The sequence below is a fragment of the Symphalangus syndactylus genome, chromosome 17 (genome assembly GCF_028878055.3).
Source record: "Symphalangus syndactylus isolate Jambi chromosome 17, NHGRI_mSymSyn1-v2.1_pri, whole genome shotgun sequence".
Taxonomy (NCBI): domain Eukaryota; kingdom Metazoa; phylum Chordata; class Mammalia; order Primates; family Hylobatidae; genus Symphalangus; species Symphalangus syndactylus.
In genome coordinates this window covers 18507157-18519875 of record NC_072439.2, presented here as the reverse complement: position 1 = coordinate 18519875, position 12719 = coordinate 18507157, and the positions used below count along the sequence as shown (strand labels likewise).

Sequence of the window (12719 nt, the reverse complement as noted above, 5' to 3'; positions counted from 1 at the left end):
TGAGATTACAGGCGCCCCCCACCACGCCTGGCTAATTTTTATACTTTTAGTAGAGATGGGGTTTTGCCATGCTGGCCAGGCTGGTCTTGAACTCCTTACCTCAGGTGATCCATCTGTCTGGCCTCCCAAAGTGTTGGGATTACAGGCGTGAGCCGCCACGTCTGGCTGAAAATCCTTACTTTTTATTCCTACTAAAATTTTTTTTTTTTTTTTTTTTTTTTGAGACGGAGTCTTTCTCTGTCCCCCAGGCTGGAGCGCAGTGGCGCGATCTCGGCTCACCACAACCTCCACCTCCTGGGTTCACGCCATTCTCCTGCCTCAGCCTTCCGAGTAGCTGGGACCACAGGCGCCCGCCAACACGCCCGGCTAATTTTTTGTATTTTTTAGTAGAGACGGAGTTTCACTGTGTTAGCCAGGATGGTCTCGATCTCCTGACCTCGTGATCCACCCGCCTCGGCCTCCCAAAGTGCTGGGATTACAGGCGTGAGCCACCGCGCCCGGCCCCCTACTAAAAATTTTTATATCCAGGCCCACAAGGGACTTCAGCTTCACACACCCTTTCTGTCCTCAGTACCCAGCTCCCAGTATCCTTTCTGACCTCAAAACCAAAGCTACCATCAACCCTTGTGTCCCAGGACCATGGCTCCCAGTGTCCTCTCTATCCTCAGGGTCCAAGCTCCCATCAACTCCTGTGTCCTCAGGACCATAGCTCCCAGCATCCACTCTGTCCTTCAGGTCCAAGCTCCCATCAACCCCTGTGAAGCAGGACCATGGCTCCCAGCATCCTCTCTGTCCTCAGGGTCCAAGCTCCCATCAACCCCTGTGAAGCAGGACCATGGCTCCCAGCATCCTCTCTGTCCTCAGGGTCCAAGCTCCCATCAACCCCTGTGAAGCAGGACCATGGCTCCCAGCATCCTCTCTGTCCTCAGGGTCCAAGCTCCTATCAACTCCTGCGTCCCCAGGACGATGGCTCCAGCATCGTCTCTGTCCTCAGAGCCCAAGCTTCTAACTGCCCCTGTGTCCCCAGATCCATAGCCCTGAGCAACTTCCTTCTTTTTCAGTCCTCAGCTTCCCAGCTTCTGTAGACTTGGGAAAAGATAGTCTCTAATCATCCTTCCAGGGCTCCCATTCTGTGACTTTTGCTAGATGGGAAAGGAATGTTTGATCTGCCTTTGGAATACTGGTCCAAGGGGTAACTAGTAGTTGCCTTTTCCCACAGGAGCCAATAGGCCCCCTCACTCTGGGCTCTGACAGATGTCTCCTGCTCCAGTTGAAGGGGAACCTTGGGAGATGTTGGTTTGGTTCTCACCTGTCATCCTTAAGTCCCAAACTCCTGACCTCAAGTGATCTTCCATATGAAGACATCACGAGAATAGTGGTCCTGACGGGCGCATTGGCTCACGCCTGTAATCCCAGCACTTTGGGAGGCCAAGGTGGGCCAATCACTTGAGGTCCAGAGTTCGAGACCAGCCTGGCCCACATGGTAAAACCCCGTCTTTATTAAAAAAAAAAAAAAAAATTAGCAAGGCGTGGTGGCATGTGCCTGTAATCCCAGCTAGTCGGAAGGCTGAAGCACGAGAATCCCTTGAACTTGGGAGGCAGAGGTTGCAGTGAGCTGAGATCACGCCACTGCACTTCAGCCTGGGTGACAGAGAGAGACTCAGTCTAAATAATAATAATAATAATAAATAGAAGAGTGATCCTGTCCCCATCCTACTTCAGGGTACCCTGTCCATTAGGGATTTAGTGCAAGTGACAGCAAGTCCAACCCAACTGGTTTGAGAGAAAGAGAACTGGTTCACACATAACATAACAAAAAGTCCCTGTACGGCTGGCTTTGGCAAGGTCTGTCAATCTCTGTCCTAAGGATGCATGACTCCCCTCCGGTAGCAAGATGGCTGGCAGATACCCCTGGGGCCAGATTCACATTTGGGGTGATTAAGATTCTGCAAGAGAGAGACAACCTTTATTTCACACAGCTTTTCAATTGTTGCCTGTCCCTGGTGAGACTCGGAGACCTAGCTCTTGCCTGGTTTCTAAACTTCCAATAACACTGTTTTTGCTGAAGTCAGCACAAACAGATTTTATTTCTTGCAACCAAAGATTCCTGAACAAAAACTTCACAGCCATTAACAATGAGGCCCTGATCACAAGCTATGGTATAGGACATGAGAAATTTGTCCCTAGCCTCAATATCTGCTGGAGGGCATCATGGAATAAGTATTTCTATCCTCTGATCCCCACTGTAGGGCATCATGGGATATATAATCCTAACCTTCAATCTCTGCCATAGGGTTTCATAGGCAATGCAGTCCTAGCCTCAATATGTTGTAGGGAATTATGGGAAAGGTGAAATTATCCTCAATTATAATACGGAGCATCTCAGAAAATGTCATTTTAGCCTCGTCTCTGCTGTAGGGCATCATGGGAGATATACTTCTGGCCCAATTTTTGTTGTAAGTTGCCATAGAAGATGCAGTCTTTCCTTCCTTCCCTTTTTTCTTTTCTTTCTTTCTTTCTTTTTTTTTTTTTTTTATGTAGAGACAGGGTCTCTCGCTATGTTGCCCAGGCTGGTCCTGAACTTCTGGGCTCAAGCAATTCTCCTGCCTTGGCCTCCCGAAGTGCTGGGATTATAGGCAAGAGCCATTGCACCCAGCCCCTTCTCTCCTTTGTTTCTTCATCACCTGCCATATTCCAGGCACTAGGAATAAATTATCAAGTAAATCAACAGCCTTGCCCTCCCTGGCAATTATAATGGGGAAAGTTAGCTAAAAACAAACAAAAATTACTGTTCCATTTAACCATCGCTGAATAACAAAATACCCCAGAACGTAGTGGTGTTAAACAACAACCTTTTAATTTTATGATTCTATGAGTCAGGAATTGGAGCAGGATTGGTGTGTATCTGCTTCATGATGAACTGGGGCCAAAAATGAACTAGCTGGAACAGCTGGAGATGGAGGGGAGGGGCACCAAGAGCCATATATCTAAGGCTGGTGGTTTTGGTGTTGTGGGTTTTGAATAGTGTCCTGCAACTAAAATATATGTTGAAGTTCTAGCCCCTGGTATCTGTACATGTGACCTTATTTGGAAATAAAGTCTTTGCAAATATAACTAACTTTGTTTGTTTGTTTGTTTGTTTGCTTGAGACTGAGTCTCGCTCTGTCACCCAGGCTGGAGTGCAGTGGCATGATCTCGGCTCACTGCAACCTTCGCCTCCTTGGTTCAAGCAATTCTCCTGCCTCAGCCTCCCGAGTAGCTGGGATTACAGAGGAGCGCCACCACAGCCGGCTATTTTTTTTTTTTTTTGTACTTTTAGTAGAGACAGGGTTTCACTGTGTTGGCCAGGCTGGTCTCAAATTCCTGGCCTCAAGTGATATGCCTGCCTTGGCCTCCCAAAGTGCTGGGATTATAGGTGTAAGCTACCACACCTGGCCTAAGTTTCTGTGTGTGTGTGTGTGTGTGTGTGTTTTGTGTGTGTTTTGAGACGGAGTCTCGCTCTGTTGCCCAGGCTGGAGTGCAGTGGCATGATCTGGACTCACTGCAAGCTCCGCCTCCTGGGTTCACGCCATTCTCCTGCCTCAACCTCCTGAGTAGCTGGGACTACAGGCACCCACCATGCCCGGTTAATTTTTTGTATTTTTAATAGTGACGGGGTTTCATCGTGTTAGCCAGGATGACCTCGATCTCCTGACCTCGTGATTCGCTCGCCTCAGCCTCCTGAATTGCTGGGATTACAGGCATGAGCCACCGCACCTGGCCAAGTTTCTGTGGTTTTAAGCCACCTTGTTTGTAAGATTTGTGTGTGTGTGTTTTAAATTTTTTATTTTTAATTATTATGAATACATAAGGGCAACCCGTTCGGGTCCCCTTCCACACTGTGGAAGCTTTGTTCTTTCGCTCTTTGCAATAAATCTTGCTACTGCTCACTCTTTGGGTCCACACTGCTTCTATGAGCTGTAACACTCACCGCGAAGGTCTGCAGCTTCACTCCTGAGCCAGCGAGACCACGAACCCACCAGAAGGAAGAAACTCCCAACACATCTGAACATCAGAAGGAACAAACTCTGGACACACCGCCTTTAGAACTGTAACACTCACTGCGAGAGTCCGCGGCTTCATTCTTGAAGTCAGTGAGACCAAGAACCCACCAATTCCGGACACAGCACCACTGTGTTATAACCAAGCGAGTTATAGAGAAATGCCCCACTTTGAGATTAATTCAGGAGTCCTTTATTGCCAGCAATAGGGATGGCTAGCGCTCAAAATTCTCCGGCCCCCAAGAAGGAGCTAGATTTTCTTTTACACTTTGATTTAGAAAGGGGAGAGGGAGCCTAGCTGAAGCAATCTTACAGAAGTAAAAAAAAAAAAAAATTATTATGAATACATAATAGTTGTGTATATTTACCGGACATATGTAATGTGGTTTTGGGTTTTAGTGTTTTTTTTTTTTTTTTTTTGAGACAGAGTCTGGCTCTGTTGCCCAGGCTGGAGTACAGTGGTGGGATCATGGCTTACTGCAGCCTTGACCTCCTGGGCTGAAGTGATCCTCCTGCCTCAGCCTCCCATGTAACTAGGACTACAGGCATGCCCCACCACATCCAGCCAATTTTTTTTTTTTAGTAGAGATGAGGTCTGACTGTGTTGCCCAGGCTGACCTTGAACTCCTAAGCTCAAGAGATCTTCCTTTCTCATCCTCCCAAAGTGCTAGGACTACAGGTGTGAGCCACTGTGCCTGTCCTTCCGTTATGTTTTGATATAGGCACACAATGTGTTCGTTTATAAAGTTTGTAATAATTTATCACAGGCAGCCCTAGGAAACTAATATAGCCGAGTTTCCTGTTTCTTTTCTATATCACATCTGCTGGGGCTGCATGTCCCAGGTGGCTTCTTCACCCACTTGTCTAGTGCCTGGGTTGAGATGGTTGAAACATCTGGGGCTCTATCTCCACATGGCATTTATACATGAGTAGCTTGGGCTTCCTCACAGCATGATGGTCTCAGGGCAGTAGTACTTTTACATGGCAACCAGTTTCCCCAGAGTGAGCGTTCTAAGATTCAGAAAGTGAAAAATGACAGTTTCTTAAAGCTTGGTTCCAGAACATAGCACAGCAAAACTTCCACCACAGTCACAGAGTCACTCATATTCAAGAGGCAGAAGTACAGACCTCACTTCTTTAAGCCACCACAATGACAGGTGGTGATATGTGATTAGAGAAAGCCCTAAACAAGAACCTTGTCCCTCACCTGCCCCCAAATACCATGGAAGATGTCTTTCTTTTTTTTTTGAGATAGAGTCTCACTGTGTCATGCAGTGGTGTGATCTTGGCTCACTGCAACCTCCTCCTCCTGGGTTCAAGTGATTCTCCTGCCTCAGCCTTCCGAGTAGCTGGAATTACAGGCACCCACCACCTTACCCAGTTAATTTTTGTAATTTTAGTAGAGACGGGGTTTTGCCAAATTGGCCAGGCTGGTCTCAAACTCCTGACCTCAAGTGATCTGCCCACCTTGGCCTCCCAAAGTGCTAGGATTACAGGCGTGAACCACGACAGCCAGCCGAAGATGTCTTATTTTTTTTTCTCCATTAGCCACAAGGCTTGATGGGGAATGTAATTTTTGTCTCCATGGGTTGCCTTAGCAAATGATGAGAAGAACATGAATTTTTCAATATTGTGCTCCTAGAGTGCCATTGAAATGGTAGTTCTGTCTCTTTTTCTGATAGTCCTGAGGCATCACGGGAAATAGAGCCCAGCCTTTATCCCCCATCCCCAGCACATCAGGGGAAGTGCACTCTTGTCCTTATTCCTCACTGCAGTGCATGCAGGGAGTTCTGGCCATCAGGTTATCTTCTATCTGTCTCCTGTCCCAAAGCATGCTGGGAAATGTGGGGATGTCTCCTTAGAACAATAAAATAGTTGCAACCTTTGAAGTTTAGGAGAAGACTAGGTTAGTGTTCAGTGTGTGATCTGGAAGGTTGCATTTGTAAGAATTAAAGAAAGAGGAGGCCAGGCATGGTGGCTCATGCCTGTAATCCTAGCACTTTGGGAGGCCAAGGTGGGCAGATCACCTGAGGTTGGGAGTTTGAGACCAGCCTGACCAACATGGAGAAACCCCGTCTCTACTAAAAATACAAAATTAGCCAGGTGTGGTGGTGCATGCCTGTAATCCCAGCTACTCGGGAGGCCGAGGCAGGAGAATCGCTTGAACTGGGAGGTGGAGGTTGTGGTGAGCCGAGATTGTGTCATTGCACTCCAGCCTGGGCAACAAGAGTGAAACTCCATCTCAAAAAAAGAAAAGAAAAGAAAAGAAAAAGAAAAAGGAAAGAAACATGAAATGTGGCTTGACAGTGAAGGACAGGTTTATTTTAGAGAAAACAAACCTGAGGGGGGCTTTTGGCTGAGTTAGGGTAGAGAGCCCCCAATTTTTTTTTTTTTTTTTTTTTTACAGACTAAGGATATTTAAGAGTTTTGGAAGGGGGTGCTTATTGTAGGTTCGGAATGTTTTTATGTGAGGAAATGTTTATTGCAGGGTTGGAAAGTCTCTGGTTGGAGGGGAGGCTATCTGGGGGCTGGCATGTTTCTGGTCAGAGAGGGGTTTATCTTAGGGTTGGAATGTTTCTGGTTATGCTGATGGTAGCCATTAGGCTGATGTTTTGGGGCTGGATTTAGCCGATTTTTTTTTTTTTTGAGACGGAGTCGCACCCTGTCGCCCAGGCTGGAGTGCAGTGGTGCAATCTCGGCTCACTGCAAGCCCTGCCTCCTGGATTCACACCATTCTCCTGCCTCAGCCTCCCGAGTAGCTGGGACTACAGGCGCCCACCACCACGCCCGGATTTAGCCGATTTTTAATCAAGGGGAACTAAGAATGGTGGTGTTTGTTCAAGATGGCAATGCTCCTGCTCTGTCAGCATTTGGAGTCCAGAAATAGATGTGGAGGCAGCCCCCATAAGGACTTCCAACCTAGGCAGGGGCTTCAATCATGACCCCTGATTCCAGGAGCCTGTGGAAAGGTGTCCCCCACCATTTATCCTCCCAAAGATAGACACTACAAAGAAGGGCATACCTGGCCTTGTTCACCAGTACAAAATCTTTATTTAAGTATAAAATAAATAATATGAATATTAATTAATAACAATGACAACACAACAGCGGCAACAATATTAATAATAACAAGAGCTCTCCCATTGGCCCACGGCCTTCCTCCAGCTTTTCTCTTCTGCTTCACACAACTTTGTGAGATAGGTGTTTTCATAGCTGGGAAAACTGAGGCCCAGAGAGGTCAGCACACTGGCCTGAGGTCACACAGCAAGTCTGTAGGGCTGGGAGCTGAGGGAAGGGCAAAGGGGTTCCCCGGATCCAGCCAGGGCAGAGAGGGGGGTTTCAGGTTTAGGTCCAGAGGAGAGTGCCTCCCCACAGTCTGGCGGTCATTAGCAGGGTGATGGTGAGGCTGAGATGGGCAGGGCCAGGCTGGGGAGCAGCCCCCCTGCGGTACTGGACATCCAGGTCTGGGTGGTTACAGCCACTTTTAGTACAGCAGGAGACATCGATGTGGTTCATGCTGAAGGCGTCACCCAGGTGGGCATGTTGGCACATTGAGGCGGTTGCACAGCCTCTTACCATATAGCTTTGGTTTTTCGGTTCTGAGGAAAGAGAAGATGGAGTGAGACTTCCAGCTCCTGGGCCCAGGACTGGAATTCTCCAGTAGGTGACCTGCCACCTTGCAGTGGGTGCCACCTTCACTACCACCTAGAGAAAGCAGCAGTTCTCAGGGCCAGCTATGGTGGCTCATGCCTGTAATGTCAACACCTTGGGAAGCCAAGGAGAGAGGATAGCTTGAGCCCAGGAGTTCCAGACCAGCCTGGACAACATAGCAAAACTCTGTCTCTACAAACATAAAAAAATAAGCTGTAGTCCTAGCTACTTGGGAGGCTGAGATGAGAAGATCACTTGAGCCCAGGAGATGGAGGCTGTGGTGAGTTATGATCACACCACTGCACTCCAGCCTGGGCAACAGAGTGAGGCCCTGTCTCAAAAAACAAAACAAAACAAAAAACAAAAACAAAAAAAAAGAAAGAAAGGAAGGGAGGGAGGGAGGGAAGAAGGACGGAAGGGAGGAAGGGAAAGAAAGAAAGAAAGAAAGAAAGAAGAAAGAAAGAAAGAAAGAAAGAAGAAAGAAAGAAAGGAAGAAAGAAAGAAAGAGAAAGAAAGGAAAGAAAGAAAGAAAGAAAGAAAGAAAGAAAGAAAGAAAGAAAGAGAAAGGAAAGAAAGAAAGGAAAGAAAGAAAGAGAAAAGAAAGAAAGGAAGGGAGGAAGGAAGGGGAAGGGAGGAAGGGAGGAAGGAAGGAAGGGGAAGCGAGGAAGGGGAAGGGAGGAAGGGAGAAAGGGAGGAAGGAAGAGAAAGAAAGAAAGAAAAGAAAAGAAAAAGACAGAGGGAAAGAGAGAAAGAAAGGAAAGAAAAAGAAAGAAAAAAGGAAAGAAAGAGAAAGAAAGAAAAGAAAGAAAGAAAGAAAGAAATGAAAGAAAGAAAGAGAAAAGAAAGAAAGGAAGGGAGGAAGGGAGGAAGGAAGGGGAAGGGAGGAAGGGAGGAAGGAAGGAAGGGGAAGGGAGGAAGGGGAAGGGAGGAAGGGAGAAAGGGAAGAAGGAAGGAAGGAAGAGAAAGAAAGAAAAGAAAAGAAAAAGACAGAGGGAAAGAGAGAAAGAAAGGAAAGAAAGAAAAAGAAAGAAAGGAAGGAAGGAAGGAAGGAAGGAAGGAAGGAAGGAAGGAAGGAAGGAAGGAAAAAGAAAGAGAGAAAGAAAGAAAGGAAGCGAGCAGCGGTTCTTAAAGTGTGGCTCAGGGACCCCAGAGACGCTTTCAGGAGATGTGTGATTTCACATGGCTTTTTCACTCCCATAAGTGTACAATGGGCTTTTCCAAAAACTCCAGGACATATGATACTGCAACAGACTGAAAGCAGAAGCTTCCATGAGGACCCAGCCGTCTTCTATTAAACTGGACATTAAAGAGATGTGCAACACAGCAAAATAATTCCAGTTTTCTCATTTCGCTTTTTTTTTTTTTTTTTTTTTTTTTGAGATGGAGTCTCACTCTGTCACCCAGGCTGGAGTGCAGTGGCATGATCTCGGCTCACTGCAACCTCCGCCTCCCGGGTTCAAGCAATTCTTCTGCCTCCCAAGTAGCTGGGACTACAGGCACGCACCACCATGCCCGGCTAATTTTTGTATTTCTAGTAGAGACAGGGTTTCACCATATTGGCCAGGCTGGTCTTGAACTCCTGACCTTGTGATCTGCCCGCCTTGGCCTCCCAAAGTGCTGGTATTACAGGCGTGAGCCACCGCACCTGGCTGTTTTCTTTGTTTGTTTGCTTGTTTGTTTTTTTTAAGACAGGGTCTCGCTCTGTTGCCCAGGCTGCAGTGCAGTGGTGCAATCTCGGTTCACTGCAACCTCCACCTCCCAGGCTCAAGTGACCCTCCCACCTCAGCCTCCCAAGTAGCTGGGATGACAGGCATGCACCACCATGCCCAGCTAACTTTTGTATTTTTTGTAAAGACAGGATCTTGCTCTGTTGCCCAGGCTGGTCTCAAATCCTTAGGCTTAAGTGACCCACCCACCTTGGCCTCCCAAAGTATTGGGATTATAGGCATGAGCCACCACGCCTGGCTGTCATTACATTTTTCTTTGGAAACTATAGTCAGTTTTCATTAAAATGTTATTTATCTTAATGTGTAATGAGTTTTTATTGTTGTAGGATGAATTCATAAATAAACCTTTAAAGATTTCTCAGTTTTGGCTGGGCATGGTGGCTCACATCTGTAATCCCAGCACTTTGGGAGGCCGAGGCAGGCAGATCATGAGGTCAGGAGATCGAGACCATCCTGGCCAACATGGTGAAACCCCATCTCTACTAAAATTACAAAAATCAGCTGGGCATAGCGGTTCATGCCTGTAATCCCAGCTACTCAGGAAGCTGAGGCAGGAGGATTGCTTGAACCCAGGAGCGGGGGAGGTTGCAGTGAGCTGAGATCATGCCACTGCACTCCAGCCTGGCGACAGAGCAAGACTCCATTTCAAAAAAAAAAAAAAAAAAAAAAAAAAAGATTTCTCAGTTTTAATTTTAATTTAATTTTATTTTATTTTTTGGGATGGAGTTTCACTCTTGTTGCCCAGGCTGGAGTGCAATGGCACAATCTTGGCTCACCGCAACCTCCGCCTCCTGGGTTCAAGCGATTCTCCTGCCTCAGCCTCCCAAGTAGCTGGGATTATAGGCATGTGCCACCACGCCCGACTAATTTGTATTTTTAGTAGAGACGGGGTTTCACCATGTTGGTCAGGCTGGTCTTGAACTCCCAACCTCAGGTGATCCACCCACCTCGGCCTCCCAAAGTGCTAGGATTACAGGTGTGAGCCACTGCAGCTGGTTCTCAGTTTTAATTTTAATGTGGCATTTATCTATAGAAATCACTGACATAAACAATAAACAGTTTTTTTTTTTTTGAGACAAAGTCTCCCTCTGTCATCCAGGCTGGAGTGCAGTGGGGTGATCCCCACTCACTGCAGTCTCCTCCTCCTGGGTTCAAGTGATTCTCGTGCCTCAGCCTCCTAAGTAGCTGGGGTTACACCACACCCAGCTAATTTTTGTAATTTTTTGTAGAGACAGGGTTTCACCATGTTGGCCAGGGTGCTCTCATACTCCTGACCTCAAGTGGTCCTCCACCTCGCCCTCCCAAAGTGCTGGGATTACAGGCGTGAGCCACCACACCTGGCCAACAATAATTTTTAAGAGCATGAAGAAATTGAGACCAAAAAGTTTGAGAACCACTGGAATACAGAGACCTTTCCAGGACGCCACAGGATGAAAGCCCAAGATGTCTTCAGCAAATCCCCACAACCCATGAGAAATCCACCAAAGAATTCCATTTTTCTTTCCCTTTTTCTTTTTGTAGAGATGGGGGTCTTGCTATGTTGCCCAGGCTGGTCTCAAACTCCTGGCCTCAAGAGATCCTCTGGCCTCAGCCTCCCAAAGTGCTGAGAATACAGGCTTCAGCCACCGCACCCAGCCGGAATTCCACTTTTCCATGGCAAAAATGTCCACATCCTGATAGACAAGTCCTAATTCCTTACAATAATATTCACCTACCTGAAGGAAATCCCACCTTTTCCACAGGGAGACCCACCACAGTTAAGTCCAGCTTAACTGGAAGTCAATCTTTTGCAGAACTCTCCACCCTCAATAAGTGTTCCCTCCCAGCCTCGGAGAGGGCCTCACCGTAAGTGCCGGTGGCTACCAGACATTGATTCATGGGGCCTCGGCAGTCAATGAGGAAAGTCTCTTCAGAGGAGCATCCATGGGTGCTGTTCCCCTGGCAGCTGTAACACTGGCGGCCATTCTGCGGCAGATTTTCAAGCTCCAGGACTTAGGAGAATACCAGAGACACAGAGACCAAGAAAATTAGTGCTCCCATCCCCACTTCCTTGAATGACCTCCCCAGGACTTCCACTCCGAGCCAGAGATGTCATGGAGCCAGAGATGTCATGGAGCCACCTTGTGGTCAGGCATCTGAATGGCATTTGGAGGGGGATGGTTTTCAAGGGCTTGAGAGAAACCCCAGCTTTCAACTCCCCATAAGTCCCATTTCTGGCCAGGCACCGTGCTGGTTGCTGGGTAAGCAACTATGTAAGATGAAACCGTCCTTGCTCTCACAGAAGTTACAACTTATTTATTTATTTTTGATACAGGGTCTCACTTTGTTGCCCAGGCTGGAGTGCAGTGGCGCAATTGTAGCTCACTGCAGTCTCGACCACCCCTGCTCAAGAGATTCTTCCACATCAGCCTCCTGAGTAGCTGGGACTACAGGCATGCACCACCATGCCTGGCCAATTTTTCTGTTTTTTGTAGAGATGGGGTTTTGACACATTGTTCAGGCTGGTCTCAAACTCCTGGGATCAAGCAGTCTGCCTGCCTCAGCCTCCCAATGTTCTGGGATTACAGGTGTGAGCCGCTGTACCTGGCCAGAACTTACAAGTTATTACTATTATTATTATTACTAAAAAATTTTTTTTGAGACGGGGTTTTGCTATGTTGCCTGGGCTTGTCTCAAACTCCTGGCCTCGGGCGATCCTCCCGCCTCCGCCTCCAAAAGTGCTGGGATTACAGGTGTGAGCCACTGTGCCCAGCCAGAATTTACAATTCAGAGCTACACTACTCAATCTGGTAGCCACTGGCCACATGTGGTTGTTTACATTTAAATAAATTAATATTAAATCGAATCTTAAAATTCAGTTCACATTTCAAGTGCTCACTGACCACATACAGTGGTGGCTGTAATATTAGACAGGACAGATATGGAACATTTCTATCTGTTGACAGTGCTGGGTAATAGAGACAGGGATCTAGATTACACTGGAGGGGAGGGACAGTGAAAGCATCCCTGAAGATGATACATTAAAGCTGAGGCCTAATGGATGAGAAGCTGCCAGCAGGGTGAACTCTTGGGGAAGATGTGTTCTAAGGGAGGATACTGCATGTGCAAGGGCCATGAGGGCCAGATGGGCTTTGGTGATTATAGAAACCAAATGAACGTCAGCACAGCGGCTCATGCCTCTAATCTCAGCATTTTGGGAGGCCAAGGCAGGAGAATCACTTCAACCTGGGAGGCAGAGGTTGCAGTGAGCCAAGATTGTGCCACTGCACTCCAGCTTGGCTGACAGAGCGAGACTCCAACT

The 12719-nt window shown here is 47.4% G+C and overlaps 1 protein-coding gene across 8 annotated transcripts in view; it reads right to left on the bottom strand.

The window, feature by feature from the left end:
• Window positions 1-4600: 4600 nt before the first annotated feature.
• Window positions 4601-12719, bottom strand: part of PLAUR (plasminogen activator, urokinase receptor) — a 30322-nt gene continuing 22203 nt past the window's right edge. For 6 of the 8 annotated variants that reach the window (XM_055249328.2, XM_055249330.2, XM_063621064.1 and 3 more), the window contains 2 exons: window positions 11263-11409; window positions 7053-7639 (listed from right to left, as the gene is read on the bottom strand). In XM_055249328.2, the coding sequence (XP_055105303.1) occupies window positions 7386-7639; window positions 11263-11409 (401 nt within the window). In that variant the 3' untranslated portion in view covers window positions 7053-7385. Of the gene's footprint in view, window positions 5052-7052; window positions 7640-11262; window positions 11410-12719 lie in introns of those variants that run through there. The other 2 variants (XM_055249333.2, XM_055249332.2) reach the window with 2 other exon arrangements.